Source organism: Grampus griseus (assembly GCF_964374135.1).
Source record: "Grampus griseus genome assembly, chromosome: 1".
In the NCBI taxonomy this organism is placed as follows: domain Eukaryota; kingdom Metazoa; phylum Chordata; class Mammalia; order Artiodactyla; family Delphinidae; genus Grampus; species Grampus griseus.
The window spans coordinates 128,503,164-128,524,807 of record NC_139017.1 but is presented as its reverse complement, the minus strand read 5'-3'; the positions used below and the strand labels follow the sequence as shown (position 1 = coordinate 128,524,807).

General features: G+C 36.5%; 1 protein-coding gene across 1 annotated transcript in view; it reads left to right on the top strand.

Annotated features, from left to right (window-relative positions):
* UBE2U (ubiquitin conjugating enzyme E2 U) overlaps positions 1-10,100 on the top strand; it is a gene marked incomplete at both ends in the record, with an annotated part of 40,108 nt that extends 30,008 nt beyond the window's left edge. The window contains 2 exons of the mRNA XM_082647869.1: positions 2,377-2,465; positions 10,015-10,100. Coding sequence (XP_082503995.1) covers positions 2,377-2,465; positions 10,015-10,100 — 175 coding nt within the window. The remainder of the gene's footprint in view (positions 1-2,376; positions 2,466-10,014) is intronic.
* Positions 10,101-21,644: the final 11,544 nt, after the last annotated feature.

The following is a 21,644-nucleotide window of genomic DNA, read 5'->3' as shown; positions in this document are numbered from 1 at the left end:
ATCTCTTGCCTGCGTTACTGAATTTATTTCCTAACTGGTCCCCCTACATTTAATCTCTCACATAATCCTCTCTGCATGCTAATGCCAGAGAAAACTCTTACTCAATCACTGATTTCATAGTTTACTTGCCTTATTTGAGAACTTCTGATTACTGTCTATCACCTAATAAATCAAGGTTACTGAATCGAGTCTAATCCATTCTCTGCCCAAATTTGAAGAGCCAGCATTGCCTAGTTTCACCTATTTTTATCAAATTCCAATTCCCCTGAAATTGGAACTCTCTACTCTAGTCAATTATCTTGTTACTCTCACCTCTTCCCCCAACATCCTCTGTACGTAGGCATGCACACACCATGCTCCTTGCCATCTAAGCTATTGCTAATACTGATTCCCTGGCCTAAAATGCCTCCTTCCTTTGTCCCAGGTCCATATCCAGGTGACACTTTCCCTAATGGCTCCAAAACAAAGTTACAGCTCCCTCCTCCAAATTTTTTTTGCTTATTGCCACTGCCAAAGAAGTATCTGTCATTGTAGTCTCCAAATGTCTATGTTAAATGATGTAACAGTTTATTATGTTAATATATAAAGCTATTCTATTTACTAGTTCAGATATATATCTTATTTTCCCAACAGAATAATAATAAGCAGTGAGGTTCAGTTTAAAATTATGTCTTCTACTTTTTCATATTCATAATGCCAACAATAATACTCAATAAATTCCTGTTATTGGTTGAAACTATAAACACATGTATTTTTTTATGCTGTACACATCCCTTCATATTTTATCTGAATAATAGTAAATAGTTACTGTTCTCTTATTTTAAGAGGCTATTTCCTTTATAGAATTGAAAGTGCAGATACTCCCAAATGTTTGAGGCATTCTGTTTTGTATATTCAAACTATACTAAAGTTATACCTTTTAGAGTAATATTTTTAATTATTCTAGGGGAATAAAAGAAAGCCCCTGAAGGCTAACAGCTTGAAATTGAACAGGACACCATTGGGAAGGGAGAGGGTCATGGGTCATCGTCAAACAGACAAAAAACAATGGAGACGATTGTGCCTGAAGATGGTGTATTTTTTTTTCATGAGACAGTATGTTGACAGTTTCCTTCCTCTTGGGTCATTGTTGTCTGCTAAGTGATCTGTGACAGCAAATTGATCACAAGCTTTTTCATGCAGGAGATATAATGCAACCTTTCATTTTGTTACCTCCGTTGCCAAATGCTGAAACCTTTCATTGGCAAATTAATGTTAGTTTAGTATATCATTTAGTAGTATAAAGCACGCATGTAGCTCTGGAAGCAATAATAGTAGTGATTAATTTATCTTTACCAAGTTTCAGATTTCTACTTAAGTGTGATTACAAAAGCAATAACACACTTGAAAAATGTTAGTCTTAAAATTAGGTGTCCGTAATTATCATTTAAATAAATGAATGCATTAACAAATTTAGATATTGCCCCCATTAATTTCAAAATTGAGTCAGATATTAAGGTACCTATGATTTACCTATAAAAATTAATGCTAATAACCTATTATAACTGAAAATTTGCTTCTTCCTCCAAAGAGCTAGGAATTTAAAATTAAAACAGACATAAAGTCTTTTATATTTGATGTTTAAGCATCTGTTTAAGTCAGTTAATAGATGATTTCACATGTCTGAAAAATATCTGAAAGTAATGTTTTGTTTGTGGAGTGTTGAGAATCTCTGCATTCAAGAAGATTGTAAGAAAAAAATTGGAAATGCAGTTATTTAAGAGTAAGAGACTGTTTCATAGGTCCCGTTTAATACTTTGTAACAGTCTTTGCTCTCCCATTAGGATTTGGTAATATTAGCACTGGGAAGGAAATGTGCTGGCATAAATATTAGAAAAGAGTTGTTTATTTTCCCTCATTGAAAGTGGCCAGATTCTGTGTAAAGATTAAACTAATCTCAATTCTGGTGTTTCATTTCTCCTCATAATAAAAAGAAAATAAAGGTGATTTTACTAAAATTTGGCATAGAAATTTAAGAAAGTTGTTTATCGTAGAAAGAGAAAATGTACAGCTATGATGTTTTATTTAAAGTTCTTTTCAATGTTAGTCACGAAAGGCACAGTTATCTTAAACCTATATTTTTCTTTTTATAATATATACATGGATGCACATTTACACTTATTATAGAAAACTGGTTTGGATGGACCTTTTTTTGTGATTTGCATGTATTCGTGGAAAATTATGTTAGATTCATTTGTTAGAAATAACTATGTGAGAATTTGCAGATCAGCCTAATGTCTTGTGACAAGGTATCTGAAAGAGTCCGCTCTGATAAAAATAATTTTAAAAAGCAAACTTTCATGCTACTCACTGTCTGATCTTATTTTGTATTTTCAGATCAATTAAATCAGTCTCATTTTATGATTACTACAAGACATGGTCTAGAATAGCCACATCAAAAGCCACAGAATATTACAGAACTCCATGTAAGGTGATCTAACCTTGTCTTATTTTTGCGGGGAGGGGGGTTGGTATATTAATCTCAACATTCTCAGCTTGTCTTGCTTTCAAAGACTAATTGACACATATTTGGAATCTGAGGGTGATAAACTTCTTTGTTGGCTCTATATACTAATCATTCAACAACTGTTCATTTAGTCCCTCTTTTGTAAAGAGTCCTGGACTGAAGTCTGATTAAAAGCCCAAAGGAAAGATAGGCAATTGGACGAATAAAAGACAAAGTTCTCGGTCTTTTGAGCTTTACTTTACGCCCTTTACCCCAGAAGGAAACCTTCATAGCAGGAGGAAACTTTCTGGTGCTAAACACAATTATCCCCAAAGCCAGAGATATTATTAAGTAGAAAGACAGCAAGAAAACCTGGGGATGCTCAATTATATCAGTCGAAGGAAAAATCATCTGTTACCATCATACATTAATAACTAGAAAGATGGAATAGGAGAGCTGGACAACTTTTTGGTCCCATTTAATCTAATCTTTAGAGTACTGTTTCATTATTTGTATCAAAGTAAGTTAGCCAGTCTGCACACATTTACTGAAATACGACTTTGCTTCAGCTATCCTGCAAAATGGTACATTCTGAAGTTATCAGTGACTTCCGAATTCCCAGATTCAGTGATTACATTTTTTTAGTCTTTATCTTACTTGAAATCCTATTGGCTATGCTCTCCTTGAGTTAGAAGACACCACGTATCCATGGTTTTCCTCTTACCTTCCTAAGCGCTCCTCTGCCTCTTTCCTTAGCAATAACTTCTTCATTCAGTATTCTCTGCCCAGCTCTCTTAAAGAGACCTCATCCATCACTATGATTTTCGTTAGCCCACATGCCAGTAATTCCTAAAGCCTCATCTCTAGCCAGGCTCTCTTCTGAATTCTGAATGCATATTTACAGTTGTGTAATAAGGCACCTCATACCCAAGATGTCCCAAAGTGAATTCATTATGTTGCTCCAAAACCTATTCTCCCTCCTTCATTACCTCTCTTGGTTAGTGGTAGGTCACCGTTCTTGCATTTACTTGCCAAGCCAGAATCATAGACACTTCCTAGTCCTCTTTATCTCCCTTATTAAGCCTTATTGATTTTATCTCCTGCAACATTACAAATGTTTCCCCTCTACTCCACCTCCATGACCACAGCCTTAATTTGTGGTCTCATTGTGTTTCATCTCATCATTGTGATAGTCTACTAATTGGTTTTAAGAGAACAAAATATCACCCAGAAAAAAAAAATCATATCTAGTTTTAAGACACAAATTAGAGCAAAAAGGAGTACTAAGCTTAATAAATATAAAAATGTGAGGTCAATAATTTCTAAGAAATTACTTGTTCTTTCAGGATGTTGGTTATTAGTTATTTTGTGATTATATATTATCTTCCTCACTGACTCGTAGATTAGTGATTAAGAAAAATAACTTGTTCAAGGTGCTTTAAGGAGTAGTCTTTAACAACACTATCAGTGTAAAAGAGTTTTATTGATTTTGATACCAGATTACATGAATGTTTACTTCATTTAAAAGATTTTGATTGAGCGCTTCTTAGTCGATTCAGCAAACACATCTTGAGTACTTGCTATGTAAGAGGCTCTGAGGAGCTCAGATGGGTTCCAGGAGGTGATAACCCTTAACAGATGTGGTGTCAAGAGGCAGTTGGCATGCTCCAGGGAATGATTCAGCGTCCAACTCCTTCAACCAAAAAACAAACAGATTGTTATAGGTTGGTGCTTTATGGAATAACGTGTAAATATATGAAGGCTCTTGGAAACTCCAAACTGCTAGGAAAAAAACAGAAGCACATGCCCAAACAAAGAAATTCCAAAATGATTGTCTTATAATAAAGAATAATTTTAAAATGGAAGTAATAATGAAGTATCACTGGCTACAGTTTCTTCTTCAAAAGAGTTTGACACCAAAATATTTAAGTTGGTTCTTGTTTCTACATCTGTCACTAACCTAGTATGTAATTCATTTCTCTTTATGAAGGCAATAGCTGGTAATGGTTACCTCTAGCCCAGAAGAATTTCAGAGACTTTGATTCTAGCCCTTGGTGCAAGATTTCACAATCACTCTGCCTCTCTTTCCTACAGAGATTTGTCGTAAGAATATTTCAAAAGCTTTCCTTCAATAATAACCAGCACTTAATTAAAAAAAAATAAATGTAAACCCTACATGTGCTGCTGGCCAATTTTGTCTTTGGATAGTTCAACTGGATGAGATCCAATACTATCTTTTTTAATGGCTTAATTTCCTGGCAATAAGAAAGATGAAGCTGTTAGATTATAGAATGCTTCTTTAACTACTCAAAAATAAAGGGGGAACTTCTAATAACTTCATTTTCTACAGTTATATTTTTATCACTGGAAAGATTATTAAACTCTTGTGCATATTTTTAAAAGCTTTTTATTTTACGAATAGTGATGAGTAAGGTTCTATTATGATTTTTTTTTTCGGTACGCGGGCCTTTCACTGTTGTGGCCTCTCCCGTTGCGGGATGCGCAGGCTCAGCGGCCATGGCTCACGGGCCTAGTCGCTCCGCGGCATGTGGGATCTTCCCGGACCGGGGCATAAACCCGTGTCCCCTTCATCGGCAGGCGGACTCTCAACCACTGCGCCACCAGGGAAGCCCTATGTTATGCTTTTGAGTATTAACTCTATTGCATATCTTTGTGCCACAAATCTGTACATAGTCATGTATGCCATAATACTAGTAAGTTTATTCTTGTATAACACAGTTTACAGAGTATACTCCGTATTGTTTTTCTTATTTATTTTTAATTGAGGTATAGTTGATGTACAATCTTATGTAAGTTTCAGGCATACAACTTAGTGATTCACAATTCTTAAAGGTTACGGTCCGCTTATAGTTATTATAAAATATTGGCTATATTCCCTGTGTTGTACAATATATCCTTGTAGCTTATTTATTTTATGCATAATAGTTTGTACCTCTTAATCTGTATTTTTTTAATCATCCCAATCTTATTGTCCTTTCATTCACTTACCAACCAATATTTATTGAACACCTAGTATATGTCATGCAGAGTTGTATATCAACCCAATGAGCTCGGCATTGTTATTACTCTGTTTTACACATGAGAAAACCAAGACCAAAGGAAGCTAAGTAATTTACCCTAAGGTCACACATGGAATATCATATATTGGTAAGAGTGTAAATTCTGGATACATATTGCCAGGGTTTAATCCTGGCTCTGCAATTTACTAGCTGTGTGACCTTGGATAAGTTTCTTAACCTCTCTATGTCCCAGTTCTCTCATCTGTAAAATGAGAATAATCACAGAACGTACATCATAACGTTGAAGCGCTATAATGGTGCCTAGTGCATAGTGAGTGCTCAGTAAGTGTGGCTAATATTTATTAGTACAAGTGGGCTGTGGCCCAAAGACTTGAACCAAGTCCTCTGACTCCATATTTGTTCTTTCCTCTATATTATATTGCCTCCATAATATGATATAAAATTGTAATTTCTGTATAACTTGAGATTTAAATTCAAACTCTGAAGTATGTGCAGTACGTTTTCAGTAATTACAATGATTTGCTCATAATCATAGACAATCATATGGGAAAATGTACTGATGATCCACTGTTCTCTGTCCATCACTACAGAATGGCAAATTAAAAGTTTGGCAGAGAACAAACCAATACATCTGGCTGTGGGGCAACAGCACCTTAATGACAGAATATGATCCCCATAAGGAAATGTTTATGTTATACGAAAAGAATTCCTTCAGACCAGTGTACCCTGTAAGAGTGAGCGGAGGCTTCCTGATGTTTTTTTGCTGTCATCAGGACAGACCAACCAGCCTGAAGCATCATGGGAATGCTTGCTTTCACCTTAGGATACTTTCATTCCTTGAGTCTTTGAGCCAGCAGTGAGGGCAAGTGTCTCCAGAAATGCATTTAGATGCAAGAAGCAGTATCATCGGCTTCTAATGCAGTGGTCTCAGTCTTGACTGCTCCTTAGAACCACCAGAGGAGCTCGTGCACATTCCCCGTGTAAAGGGTGCACCCCTAGACCAATTACGGTAGGATCTTTGGGAGCAGGACCAGGGGGTAGTAGTTTTTACGGCTGCCCAGGTGGTTACAGTGTGCAAGCCAATGGAAAAGCCCTAGTGGGAAGAACCTGATATCAGAAATTAGAGACTCCTAGCCTTATACTAGTTTTGCAGACACAGTTAAGTGAATTTAGGTTAGTCATTTAACCTAATTTAGCTTAGTCTTTGTACCTCATTTTTCATTTCTATTCATTGACAAAAATATTCAACTCTATTTTAAGTTCCTCTATGGTTAGCATAAGATAGTATATGTGAAAATAAAACATGCCAAGGTAAGTTAGTGCTTATATATTTCTTTGGACACGACAGTTCCAGAGTGGAAGAAAATTTTTCAGATCAACCTATACAGATGTTGGACAATAGGTGTGTCATAGAAAAAGCAGAGTAGAAGCAATGTCCAGTCATCCTCAGAAGGAAAGGAAGGAAGAAATATACTATGGAGGCAGTAGAGGATGCTTTTCTACACAGATTACAAAACTGCCACAAGGGCAAGGTATGATAGTGATGGGGGGGATTTTAACTTCAAGAAGTTCTGACAAAATTTCACTGGTCCTCATTTCTTCATTATTTCCCTCCCATCAACATCATCCACTGAGCATCTTCTATGTCTATCAGTGGGCTTTGTTGAAGACAAGAACATAAGTATTATGATAAGCTTTTTGAGGCATTTACAGTCAGATAGTAGGAGACGAGTGAAAAAATTATGGGGATAAAATAGGAAGTGTTAAAAGTTTGTACAGATACTGTGGCATATTTCATCTCTTGGATAATAGAGAAAGCGTTGGAGAAAATGAGTCAATAATATAAAAGAAATGAGAATACAGTAAGTCCCCTACATACAAACGAGTTCTGTTCCAAGAGCGTGTTCGTAAGTCCAGTTTGTTCATAAGTCCAACAAAGTTAGCCTAGGTACCCAACTAACACAATCAGCTACATACTGCTGCTTTTATGCTTGCCTCCAGATATTCTGGGCTTGAAATAAAGATACCGTATTACTGTACTCTACGCCAAAAGTACACAAAAAAGTACACAAAAGCACAACCACTTGTAGAGTATGCATGCATGTGACAGTGTACACCAGACACATGAACTAACTTACATGATTGGACATGGGAATGCATGTTTGCATCTTTGAAAGTTCCCAACTTGAAGGTTCGTATGTAGGGGACTTACTGTATTCAGGAAAGATAATCATGCCATTTGGGGTTTCATAATATATAAGGAAGAGACTGCCATACATATTCAAATAGAAAATGTAGGAACAGCAATTCCAAAAAATTAAGGAAAGACGTGGAATATCCTTGAATAGAAACATCGAGTAAATTTCAGGAGTTCCCTAGTGGCCTAGTGGTTAGGATTTGGCTCTTTCACTGCTATGGCCTGGGTTCAATACCTGGTCAGGGAACTTAACATCAAATAAATTTTAAATTTTGTTTAGGTAGTAATGAATAGTACATGTGAGAACACATTACTCAACCTTTCTGTGTCTGTCTGTTCATCTGTGAAGTGGGTATTATAATGGTAAGCACTGCATATCTACTTTACAAGTACCCCCATATATAGTAAGAATTCTATTAATATTAATTATTATAATCATCTAAAGGAAATAATGAATCCTGCTAAGAACTCTGGGGAGTAAAGATTTGCTTCCTTAAAGGAAGGAAGGAATATATTCCAAATAATAATAAAGAGTATTAATTAAGTCTATAAGAATATGTATGTATGTGTGTTTGTGTGTGTTTGAAGAAGGTAAAGAATAGATTGGAACATTGCTGGTGAATATCATGTAATATTAATAGAAGAAAAGGAGAATTATTCAGTTTAAATGTTTTCTCTATCAATGACAAATTTCATCAAGCTGGAAGGGGTTAATTTATCATTGTTAAGAAGTAAGCTCCAGGGCTTCCCTGGTGGCGCAGTGATTGGGAGTCCGCCTGCCGATGCAGGGGACACGGGTTCGTGCCCCGGTCTGGGAAGATCCCACATGCCACGGAGCGGCTGGGCCCGTGAGCCATGGCCTGCGCGTCCGGAGCCTGTGGCCCGCATAACGCAAAAAAAAAAAAAAAGAAGCTCCAGATAGAGACAGGACTGGTGGGGAGCATCTGGTTGGTTAAATAGATCAGGACTATAAACCCAGGACAATTAGAAGGAGAAGAGAGAGCGAGAAAGAGAGAGAGAAAGCACACAAGTGAACAGGGGAGGGAGCGGGGAGAAAAGGAAGGATATAGATGTGCGTGTGTGAATGATCTGGATTAATAGCATTTTGTGTAAAAACTACCAGTGCTTAAGCATAGTAGGTTTTCCGTAAATTGTATGTGAATTTGATTGAAGGCCTAAGGCTTATAATTAACCACAAACATATGAGCCGGTGGTATAATGTGATTTCCAGAAAATACTAATGCATATCTGAGCTAAATTGAGGGAAGTCCAGCACACAGATCGAGGGAGGTAGCAATCCCACCTGTATCTTGCTATTGATATGAAATCAAGATTCTGAGCCAGTTCGGGATGAAAACTTTAATAGGAATATCAACAAAGTTCACCACCAGGATGAGGATGGTTAGGTCTCTAGAAAATCATGACTTAAGAAAAAGTTGAAGGAACTGAGGCTGCCCTGAGAGCTATCTTCAAATATTAGAGGGATCCTTTCCATAGGGGAGGGATAAATTTACTCAGAATTGCTGAGGAGGTCAGAAGGAGGAGCAGTGGAAACTCAGCCCTCAGATTAAGGAAGGACATTGTGACCTTGGTAACTGTCAATGAAACCGGCAGTCTCCCAATAACAAAGAGACAAGGGGGCTTCCCTGGTGGCGCAGTGGTTGAGAGTCCGCCTGCCGATGCAGGGGACACGGGTTCGTGCCCCGGTCCGGGAAGATCCCACATGCTGCGGAGCGGTTGGGCCCCTGAGCCATGGCCACTGGGCCTGCGGGTCCGGAGCCTGTGCTCCACAACGGAAGAGGCCACAACAGTGAGAGGCCCGCGTACCGCAAAGAAAAAGAAAAAGAAAAAGACAAGGGATTCATTTAGAGGCTGGATGATCATCTGTTGCAGATTCTTGCTTTGTAGAAGATCAAGATCTGTAATGTCACTTTCAAACTCCCTGATTTTATTTTTTCCCTTGAAGTGCTGCATTAGAATTTTGTTAAACTATGGTATCAGTTTCTGTATGAGTTATTTTAAAACTATCCTCGTTTCTATAAATGATATATAAACAAATATCATGATAAGTTACAAAGTCACAATCTGTTTGTTTCAAACAATATCCAGTATCACAAAGTTTAAATTAAAAGAAGAAATTTGGAGAGTGTCTGAGGATCGTAATGTGACTTGAACGATAATAGTATGTGTTATTGCCACATACTAACTTAAGGAGAAATAAATTATTGTAAACTTTAAACTATTATTAAAGAATGTATGCATAGCTCCTTTTTAAAATATTCTAATTTCAGTGCTTGAAGATCCAGATTTCATTGGAGGGTATTACAAATGGAAGAAAAATGAGCTAAGACGACCTAAAGAATGGGGTTTAAAGTAAGTAATTTTAACTGTCTAGAATATTATCCTATGAACTTGAAATATCTATTATTCACTTGCTACTAACTGAACTATCAGAAGAAACCCATTGGATTTCTTTTAAACATAAGAACAAAAATAAGAGGTATCATTTTGTCCTTTCACGTGAACCCAGGTGGGAAACAGCTTTGCTATCTCGCGGCTGCCAAAGGTGGGGATAGAACATGAGCCACAGTGAAGGAATCCCACAATACCTTTCCTATTAATCTTCTTATTTCCATTCTTAACCTTATCAAAATAGAACTTAGAAACAGGAAAAAAGAAAAACCAGCCTGTTTACATATCACCAGTTAGTATTTCTTTCTTCTCCTGGTTCCAAACACCTTTTCCTCTTTTCACAGATGGATTTCTCACTCAGGAACCAAATATATTAAATCTAGTGAGGAAGTCTGTAATTAGATACAAAGGTAAATTATTACAATATCTTTTGGAATGATTGACTCTTGGACCACATTAAGGAAGGGACCTTAATCTCATCTTCAGTCTCTTGACTCCTAAAGGCAGTTTTTCTGCTTCATCATGTTAGAGCACAGATTCCATCTCAGCTCTGTGGTACTGGCTGTGTTGCAGTCGTCATTTATTCTGGAGGGCTTATTGCAAAGCATTCAGTGAATGTGCTACCACAAAGCTAGGGGAATTAAAGTTCCTATTTTTTGTATTTACGTCATTTTTATTAGCTCCTTGTTAGCATTGTGACCTCTTTTCTAGGTGAAAATAATAGGATTAATAAAAACAATGTGCTGTATTTTGAATTTGTGTAGAAATCAAGGCTCTTAAAATAGACTTTCCTATCCTTTAATATCATAGTTCAGATTGGGTTTTTTGGTTAGATATTCTGTTTTCAGTTGATTTCTGCAGCAACTTTCCTTCAAGCCAAAGGGGAGGAAAGCTTTTGCATTAGAAACTTTTCTGCTTTCAGAGTAAATTATAAGCAGTAGAAAAGTTTTTATGAAGCAGAAGTTGAAGTGTCAGCATGGTTTTTTCTTGAAGGCATGTTTCAAGTTTCATTTAAAGAAACCTACTTAGAATATAAGGTTAATTTTGCTGTGACATGACTTCCTTTTTGATTTCCTTTAACAGAACTGCTTTGTTTTATTTGTTTGATTATTGATTCATTATGTAAGGCCAGCATCCCACAGAACCCCAAAATGTAGAAAAAGTAGGACCATGTCATTTTCAACTTATCCACCCACTTCTCCATATGGCTGAAATAATTGTGAACTGTTTGAATGCTAGAACATTTTCCTAAATACATTATTTTGAAGTTATAGGTCAAATTATCATGTGCGTGGTGACCCTGTCAGACTAAAACTCTCACACCTTATGCCATCTGGTGGTTGATGAGAATATATTTAGATCAGTTGATAACAAAACATTAAACATTATTTAAATAAAGTGTCTAAAAGATATTACATTTATCTACATAATTTTATTACAGCATAAATATTTGAGCATGCAAAAATATAAAGTATGGTGGAATCAACTTCTTTTTAAATAATTATTAAAAGTCTCATGTTCATCAAATACATGAGGTATAGCAAAGTGGTCAATTCAGAGTTTCAAGTAGGAAATGTTTGGGAATCTATGCAAGTGAGTAATTGGTCTATGTGTACATGCAATATAATACCTTTTGCATCTCTCTGTTTTTAATATTTGAAAACAGAGAAAACTTTCCTCGCGCTGAAATGTCCCCTTTAAAAAAAAACCAGAAAATGCAAATTGAGAGCCTTTCATCTGCAGAGCCTTCAGGAAAAAGAGAGACATATCTCTCCTGCCTCACAACCCTCCTCCTACTGTCCTCCCATCCCCTCATCAATCAAGACCCGATTCTTAAGCTACCCTAAATTCCTTTTTTTTCCCCCCACTATTGTTTGGGAACATAAGATCTTCTCACTACGTTATGCTTTCTGTCAGGGATATCTTTCCCAGCAGAGTCTCAAGTTAGGATTCAGTCTGAGTTAAAAGGTGGAACATGGGGGGCTTAAATGCAGGGACACAGGAGCAAGACTCTTTGCATCTGAATCCTGGCTCTGCCAATTACCAACTCTGTGACCTCGGGCATGTTATCTGACTGCTTTGTCCCTCAGTTTCCTTATCTGTTAAATGGCAGTAATAACTCTACCCACCTCCCAAGGAGATTGTAACAATTAAATACACTATTTTATACATAATTACACTACACTACACGTAAATTGCTTCAAACAGTATCTGGTACATAGGAAGTACTCGAGGTTCACTATTATTCATGCTTTTCCTACTGTGGCCCTAGTTCAGTTCTCACACGGAAAATCTTTCTTTGGAGGCAGCATGGGAAAGAGCATGGGCCGTAGTGTCAGATAGATCTTGGAGAAATTCTTACCCTCTCTGAGCTTGTCTCCTTATCTGTTCAAAGGAGATATTACCTACCTTGCAAACTTGTTTTGTATTGGATCTCTTGAATGAGATCATATATATATATATATATATATATATATATATATAAACCACATAGTGTTGGCGCATGGACATTCAATAAATATTATTTCCCAAGGAGAGGGGGTGACAAAAGCCCATGTCCCCCAATGTTTTCAGAGAATAAAAATAGAAATGTAAACAATTGTGACATTTTCTCAGTCTAGAAAACAGCACCTATCATAACCACATTTATTTTAGCCCCATTATGCCCTCGGTTCTTTTCCCTTCTCCGTCCTGTCATCTTTTCAGCCAGGCAGAGTGCTCCACAAGGAGGGCATGAAGATCCAGCTCCACTGTGTTTTGTGGAATGGTCCATGATTCGGGCTCCCATGTCCCCCCATCCTCTCCTTCTGTAGCAGTCTGTTCCTGTCTCTTTTAGCGCCTGTGGTGGGGAGATTCATCTGTTCATGCAGAGTGACCAGGGCAGGACTGTTCTTCTAGCTTTGTATTCTCTGCACTTAGCCTGGTACCTGGCACTCAATTAGTGTTTCTTGAATGATGCATACTTACCCTGTTTCCCCACTTAATAGGAGGACTAGATGTGAAGGCAGTTACTTTTAGGAACAGTAAAATGAAGGTGCCCATTTTAATGTAGAGATTATGGTTATACTTTGGGTATAGTCATAGAACAGTGATTGAAAACTGGAAATATAAATGACTGTCATGAATATTTTATGCAAATTCTTAAGTTTTACACATGTTTTTAGTTAGTATTAATAGGAACTCATTGGCATTATAAGCAACTCATAAATATTCATGGCCTGATCATTTGGTTTGGCGTTCATTTCTAAGGCCTTTTTTTTCTTTCCTATTGCCTTGCCGGTCTTTTGGCTATTCATGCAAATACTTTATTTCTACCAAGACATGGGAAAGAATATGAATCTAGAATCTAATCAATAGTTCATATTTATTTTCTCAGGAGAAAGTGAAAGAAACAAAGTCAGAAAGCAGTGGAGGCTATTCTTTTGACTATCCTTACTTAAGCACATATAACACTACTTTTACATCATACTGTATACCCAGTGATTGCTAATATGGTCGTGGAAAGAACTATGCCAGTCGTCTAAGCTTTGTCAGGCAGCAAGTTATCTAAATAAAAGTTATCAATTCTGGAGAAGTTTTACATTCTATGTAGCTTCAGGAAAGAATATTGCCCTTGTCCCTACTTTGAAGTATCTATACAAAGGAAACCAGAACTAATATGGCGAAGCACCTACTGTGTGCCAGGCATTCTCCCTTCATTTCCTAACGTAATACTGGCCACACTGTGGAGTGGACAGTTATACTTCTAAGTGTAAGCACACGCCTCTAAGTGTAACCCACGAGACTATCTATCAGCCTCCTTCAAAGACACAACAAATCAACCTACACTCAAAGTCAGACCACTTCCCTTATTATACAGACATAGCTTCAAGAGAAGGTTCCTGGCCTCCCTTTTCAACTGGATTGTCACCCCTAGGTCTCTGTACAGAAATTGTGGAAAACTAGAGGTAGCTCTATCTGTAGTTTACTAATGAGAGAAACATGAGGCACAAAGAGATTAACCAACTTGCCCAGTTATTGATAAACACATATTGTTTTTGAAAACTAAAACTTTATTTCCTATCTGCCATTAATATGTGCTTATTAAAAGCTTAAGTTTTTCAGGTAAATGTAAAAATATTGCCCACCCAGTTGCTAGCACAAAGTCTGCTTTTGTGGAAAAGTTTTGCAGTTTTTCAATCCTAAATTCTATTATTAAGCAATGTTATTTCCCTTTTCCTTCTATATAAAATAATTAGCATGTGTTATATCAAATACCAACATAAAATATTTTTATATTTATAAAATAAACTCTTAGTTGTACTGTGTTTTAAATTAAGGAGTTAATATATATTATTTCTAAGTTCCTGTAATGTCTGCTTTTTTTTTTTTTTAGTGCCTGATTTTTCAGTGTGTGTTTTAACTCACAAAAATATGTGATCTTCCTCTAGCATAGCTATGTTTGATTCCAATTTCTCCAATTATATAGAAAATATTTATGATGAGTACATTAACTTAATGTATGTTTATGCTATCCTTTCAGGGCTATTGAAGTTAAACATTGTTTTTGTAGGTTTACATAATTATATAGTTAATGCATTTTTAAGGAGAAATGCTAGTTTTTTATTCCCCAAAGATTAAACTTTGAATGCCATCTAGCGGTTAAAGAGAGAATTGGCATTAGAATGAGCATGGGAAATGTCCCTTTTAAAATAAAGACATGCATACAGAGTGAAGTCAGAAAGAGAAAAACAAATACCGTATGCTAACACATATATATGGAATCTAAGAAAAAAAAATGGTTCTGAAGAACCTAGGGGCAGGACAGGAATAAAGACGCAGATGTAGAGAATGGAATTGAGGACACGGGGAGTGGGAAGGGTAAGCTGGGATGAAGTGAGAGTGGCATGGACGTATATACACTACCAAATGTAAAATAGATAGCTAGTGGGAAGCAGCCGCAGAGCACAGGGAGATCAGCTCGGTGCTTTGTGACTACCTGAGGGGGGGCGGGATAGGGAGGGTGGGAGGGAGACGCAAGAGGAGGGGGATATGGGGATATATGTATATGTATAGCTGATTCACTTTGTTATAAAGCAGAAACTAACACACCATTGTAAAGCAATTATACTCAAAGATGTTAAAAAAATAAAAATAACTAAATAAAATAAAGACATGGAACAAATTAGACAAAGAGGAAAATTCCTTTTAAAAAATAATTTTGCTTAATCTCTGCTTAGATGTTTTTAGAGACAGGAAGCTCAGTACTTCAGGAGCATTCAAATAGCTCTAATCTTCCTTATTTCTAGCTTAAATCCAGCACCTTGTGATATTCAACCATTCCACATTTCTTTCATTCATTTAACAGACTTTCTTGAACACCTACCATGTGCTTTTACAGATGTCTGCAAAACCATCCAGAAAATGAGAAATTATCTCCATTTGATAAAGAATATTTTAACAGAAAAAATTAAAAAACAAACTCCCTAAGGTCACACACTCAGTAAGTGACAGAGCTGAAATTCCAATCCAGGCCTACCAGATGCTACAGTGAATGCTTTGTTTGATTAGATCCAGAATCAGCTCAGACACTGAGGATCCAGGCTTGGCTTTGGATATGGGTAGAAGACATGATTCAAGGGGTGCTGCTGTGGCAGAAAAGAAAGTACTGCCTCTTGTCCTGGGAAACAACACAAATAAGGCTCTTCTGTTTTGTGGACTTGCCCTTTAAGTCTCAGAAAATAGCCATCATGTCTTTCTCCCACCTCCTCTTAAGTTTTCTATTTTTAGAATAAACACACCCAGTTCTCTCAACTATTTTTTTTTTCAATGAATTTAATACTCTTTACTGTTTCCCTCTTATGGATATGATTCATTTAATCAATTTTTCTCTCAGAATGTTGCCCTCACATTTTACCGTGGATTTCTGGTTGTAGCACAGAATCTGCTGGATCCTCCTTTATTACCAACAGCATGGCTTAAGGCTTACATCTGTCTTCAGAATGAGGGGTTTTGAGTCAAAAACACATACTGGGCTTCCCCCCACCAAGGGAATCTCTTCTTTGGCTCTGCTCCCACGTAGAATACTCTTTTGAGGGAGGGGTCTCTCTGTCTCTTGCTCTCTCTCCCTCTCCCCTTTGCCCACCCCTGCAACAACCTACCCCATTCCCCCCATTTCCCCTGACACCTCCCACTCCTCGTGGCCACAGAAATGTGATACATGGATGGGCTTAGGCCTTGGTCTGAGCAGGGCTGAGAGTGAGGAGAGCTAAGGTTCCCTATAGGCATATTAGATTATATTTTACCTGAAGGGAAGAATAAAAAGGAGGCCAAGAAGTTCCCTTAGAACATGTTACCAGAAGTCTGGTTACTAGATGCAATAAGTTTTATGATGCTTGTTATGTTCATAGAGTGACTTCTCAAGAACGTGTAGCAGTTTACAGAGCCCCCAAAATGATATGAGAATTGAATATGAACAAGCATTAGGGTTTTCTCTTTTACTTTTAACTTAATAATTATGGCACCTTCCCTTATAGTCATTTTAATTGCAATTTAAACATTGTGACAATAAACAGTTTTGTTTTTATAATTTATGTTTTCAGTTAGAAAAAGACAAATGTTTGAATGAAAAAGGAAATATCAATAATATGTAGTGTTTTTAGGACAAAGAGTTATCATTGGAGAAAAGATATAGATCAAGTAATATTGTTTCCTAACTAAAGTCATGTTTGCCTCGAGGAAAATAAGATTCTAATGATTTTGTTTGTTTTGGAATTCACACAAGGCTCGCAGAGGCTAGAAATAGTTTGCATTCCTGCTAGTTAGAGTGGCAAGAACTCTTAATTCAAAGGGCGTTGGATGGAGACTTCAGAAGGGTCATGCCTTGGGAGTAGGGCTGTATCTGTCTCCAAATAAAGGCTATTTTAGACCCATATGGAAGGCTAAACACAAACCTTGCAGTACTAAACTGATTTGTAAGATACTGAACTTCATGCCAGAACAATGGACAACTATATGTAAAGGAAAATAACAAAATTCAGCACCCAGCAACATAAAATTTACATTGTCCATCACCCCATCAAAAATGACGTCATACAAAAAAACAGGAAAATATAATCTATAACCAAAAGAAAATATATCAATATAAATAGATCCATAAATAATAGAGATGATAGAATTAGCAGATATGGACCTTAACGCATCTTTTATACATCTTATAAAATATACTCAAGGATCTAAAGAAAGTCATGAATGTGATGAAAAGTAATGGAAGATATACAAAAGACCGATGGAACAGCTAGAGATAAAATAAATAAAAAATGTTTTAAATACACAGTGTATGGAAAGAACAGCAAGTTAGATACTGAAGAAGAAATGACTCATGAACCTGAAAATGTAGCAATATAAACTCTTGAAAATAAGCGTAGAGAGAAAAAAGACTAAGAAAAAAAGCCTCAGTGAGCTATGGGACATAGTTCAGTGGTGTGTGATACATGTAATTGGTGTTCCAAAGAAACTGACAGAAAAAAATATATGAAGAAATAATCATGGCTGAAAATTTTCCAAATTTGATAAAAAATGTAAACTCAGAGACCAAGAAGCTCAATAAGTCCCAAGAAGCAAAAGTACAAAGAAACCATTCCAAGGCACATTGTAATCAAATTGCTGTAACTCAGTGATAAAGAGAAAAATCTCAAAAGCAATGAAGGATAAAAACACGCACACATGTAGAGGAACAAAAATAAGAACAACCAATAGCTTCATGTCAGAAAACTTGGAAGCCAAGAGGTAATGGATGGCAACTTTAAAGTGCTTAAAAGAAAGAACAATTGGGGAATCTGGGTGTAGGGTATATGGGAGTTGGTAGTATTCTTGCAACATGCTTGTAAGTTTGAAATTATTTCTGAAGAAAATAAAGGCCATCATTCTTCCATGGTTAAATAAATAAATAAAAGAAATGGTTAGCCTAGAGTTTTATACACGGTGAAAATCTCTCTAAAACAAAGGTAAAAACTTTTTCATACCAATAAATTCAACCACATAGATGAACAAATTTCTTGACATCTACCAATGCTCACTTAAAAAGAAATGGATAACCTAACTAATCCTATGTCTAATAAGGAAATAGAATTGATAGCTAAAAGCCTTCACACAAAGACAAGTCCAAGGCCAGAAGGCTTCACTGGAGAATTTTCCAGACATTTAAGGAAAACATAATACCAATGTACACAAACTGTTTCAGAAAATGGAAGAGAAGGGAGTACTTCCCAATACATGTTATAAAGTCAGCATTACCTCAATAACAAAACCAAAGACACTATAAGAAAAGCAAAAACAAATGAAGAAAACTACAAATCAGTACACCCTCTATACATAGATGAAAACAGTTTAGCAAACTGAATGTAAATATATACATTTTAAACATGGTTTAAACATTTTAAGTATTGATTTTTTAAAAATGTTAAATCAAGGTTACATTTCTGGTGTAAGCCCACTTGGTCACAATTAATTATAATAAATACTTATGATGATTATACATGACCAAGTGAGGTTTATGCTAGGAATGTAACCTTGGTTTAATATTTTTAAAATTCAAACAGTGTAAAATAGAATAAGAAAGAAGAACCATATGATCATCTCAATTGGTGAAGAAAATTTGAACACCAAATCCTGATTTAAAAAAAAAAAAACCTCTCAGTAAATTAAGAATAGGAAAGAATTTCCTCAACCTGTTAAAGCACATCTATGAAAATACTACAGCCAACATGCGTAATAGTAAAATACTGAATGTTTTGACCCTCATGTCAGGAGCAATGCAAGGACGTCTGCTTTCAGCACCTCCATACAGCATGTTATTGGAGGTTTTATTTTCATCATAGTACATATCACTGCTGATGTATCTTGATTTTCACATTTGCTTATTTTTTTTCTCCTCTCAATGGGGCCAGGGACCTTGTCTGTCTTGTTCTTCCTGTATCATTAGCTCCTAGAACAGTGCCTGGCACAAGGTATGTGCTCAATGAATATTTTTCAAATGAATGAACTTTTCAAAAGTATTGTGTAAGTGAGGTACACCTGTGAGACAAAAGCATTTCTATTCCACTTTAATTTCAATTATAATAAACAATATTTTCACCAAAAGTTTTCTTGTCATAATATATTAAAAAATTTAGTCAGCCCCAAAAGAAATTTTTGTAAAAATTTTCATTTCCATATATGAACTCCTTCTCTAAGGAAATGCTGTTGTAGCTTGACTTGGGCTCCTTGATATCTCCTACCAGGTGGTGGGTTTTTTCCAGGATATGTCATGAATTTTTCTGGTAGAATTTTTCCCTTGTGTAAGGGTTGCAGTGTTCTCCCGAAACTCGTGTCCACCCAGAACCTCAGATTATGACCTTATTTTGAAATAGGATCTTTGGAGATGTAATTAGTTAAGATGATCTATAGCAGATTAAGTTGGGCTCTAAGTCCAGTAACTGGTGTCCTTCTAAGAAGAGGAGGGCAGGGAGACACCAGGAAGAAGGCCATGTGGCAGTGGAGGCCGAGATCCGAGTGACGAAGCTGCAAGCCAAGGGTTGCTGGGAGCCAGTAGAAGCCAGGAAGAGGCAAAGAAGGGTTCTCTCCTAAAGCCTCCAGGGGAAGCATGGTCCTGCCAACACCGTGGGTCTAGACTTTAGCCTCCGAAACTGGGAGAGATTAAATTTCTGTTATTTTAAGTCGCCATGTTTGTGGTAATTGGTTATGGCACTCCCAGGAAGCTAACATACCTTGCTCTACCAAATGGTGTTTTTATTACTCTTAAAATATTAATCTAACGCCATATTTGTTTACTTTTCTAAGTACTAGTCTGTTGGAAAACACATACTGGAATCATTTCAGTTTACCATTGCCTTAGTCAATACTCAGCATGGTACCATTGTCAAAGCCCATTGCTCTGCTTGTCTGTTTCGTTTGATTTGTCTTATTTTTCTCAAAAGTAATATACGCTTCCCAAAATTCATTCTTCTTCTTCCGCTTCTCCTTCTCCTCCTTCTTCTTCCTCTTCCTTTTGTTCTTCTTCTTCTTCTTCTTTACTAAGTACAAATGTTTTTAATAGGTGTTTTCTACCTAACTTTCAAACCTTATACATACTCTTTGAGAAAACAGGGAGAAAAACTCACTAACTCATTCAACACATTGACATCAAAACTTAACAATGATGCGATTTTTTATAGTATTTTTCTAAAAATTGTGTTTGGCCTTTCCATTTATATCCATAGGTGATAATTTCTTCTTTTTGTTATTCTAGGTATGCTGCTGCCATGGCTCGGATTGCTAGAGAAAATAAAAAGCCTCACAAAACCAGTTATCCAACTGAAAGAAGTTATCTCTGTACAACTCCGGGTAAACTGAGTTCAATCTATTTGTTTTACTTTGTTTTTAGAAGTGAAATACTAGTCATAATAATAAATTTAAATTTTTATTCAGTTCAAATAAGTTTTAGATATGTGAGGCCTAATCTTGTGTTCCCTTTTTAAAGCTGCTTTAACTCTCTCTAACAAAATAAATTCAGTAAGTTACTTACATAAGAATTGGAACTTTGAAAAAAATGAATTAGTTATACTTTCAAGTTTTGTAGCCTTTGATAGGTGAATACACAATTTGAAAATCTAAGGCTAAGTTTCAAATGTATAAAAGCAGCAAAAATAAGCAAAACACTAAATAAACTGATTCCCAGAACTCATTTTAAATTCAGAGATACATGCAACATGGTTGAAAAGAAAGGAATAATATTAGTTGAGATGTTTCAGGTACTATTTTTAGAATTAAAATTTTTTCAAAGAAACATTTGGTACAGATTGGGGGTAGGTCTTGAGCAGGAAGAGAGAGCTGGTAACTTATGGAAATCAGCTACTATAGAAGGGAGAGCAAAACATTCGGGGTCAGAGAACTTGGGTTTAGATACCACATCTATGTAATTATAGGAGAGTCTCTTAACCTCTGAGCTTCAGTTTCTTCATCCTCAGCTAGTACTGGGTACATGGAAGATGTTCAGTAAATATTTGTTTCTAACACCCTTCCCTATGTCAGAGCATTCTTGTGACTAAATGACTCCATGGAGGTAAAAATTCTTTGTGAACTGGGAAGTCCTCTGAACTATTCGTTGCTGCTTTTGCTGTTGCCTGTCTTTGAAACACAACAGCCTACAAACGCCAGACACAGGCAACAACCTTCATTCAGTGATTGTTCAAGGTCCTGCCCCCCATCTCTTTCTTTTCCCCACTCAGTATCTACTTCTCTTGCTCCTACTTGTTTTGGTGTGTCATGCAGATTCATCCTCTAAATTACCAGCCTCAGTCTTCTCCATTCAACTGTGCCTTATTCCAGATTCAAGGTGCCTGGAAGAATTGGTAAGAAGTGTTGCTTTCTCCAGCCTTACTCTCTGCCTCCTCCATGAATTCTCTACTCCTCTCTCTCCTCCAACATCCTCCCACCCCCATCTTCACCAGTGGAAGAGATCATTTCGTTAAGTTGATGATTGCAACAATTT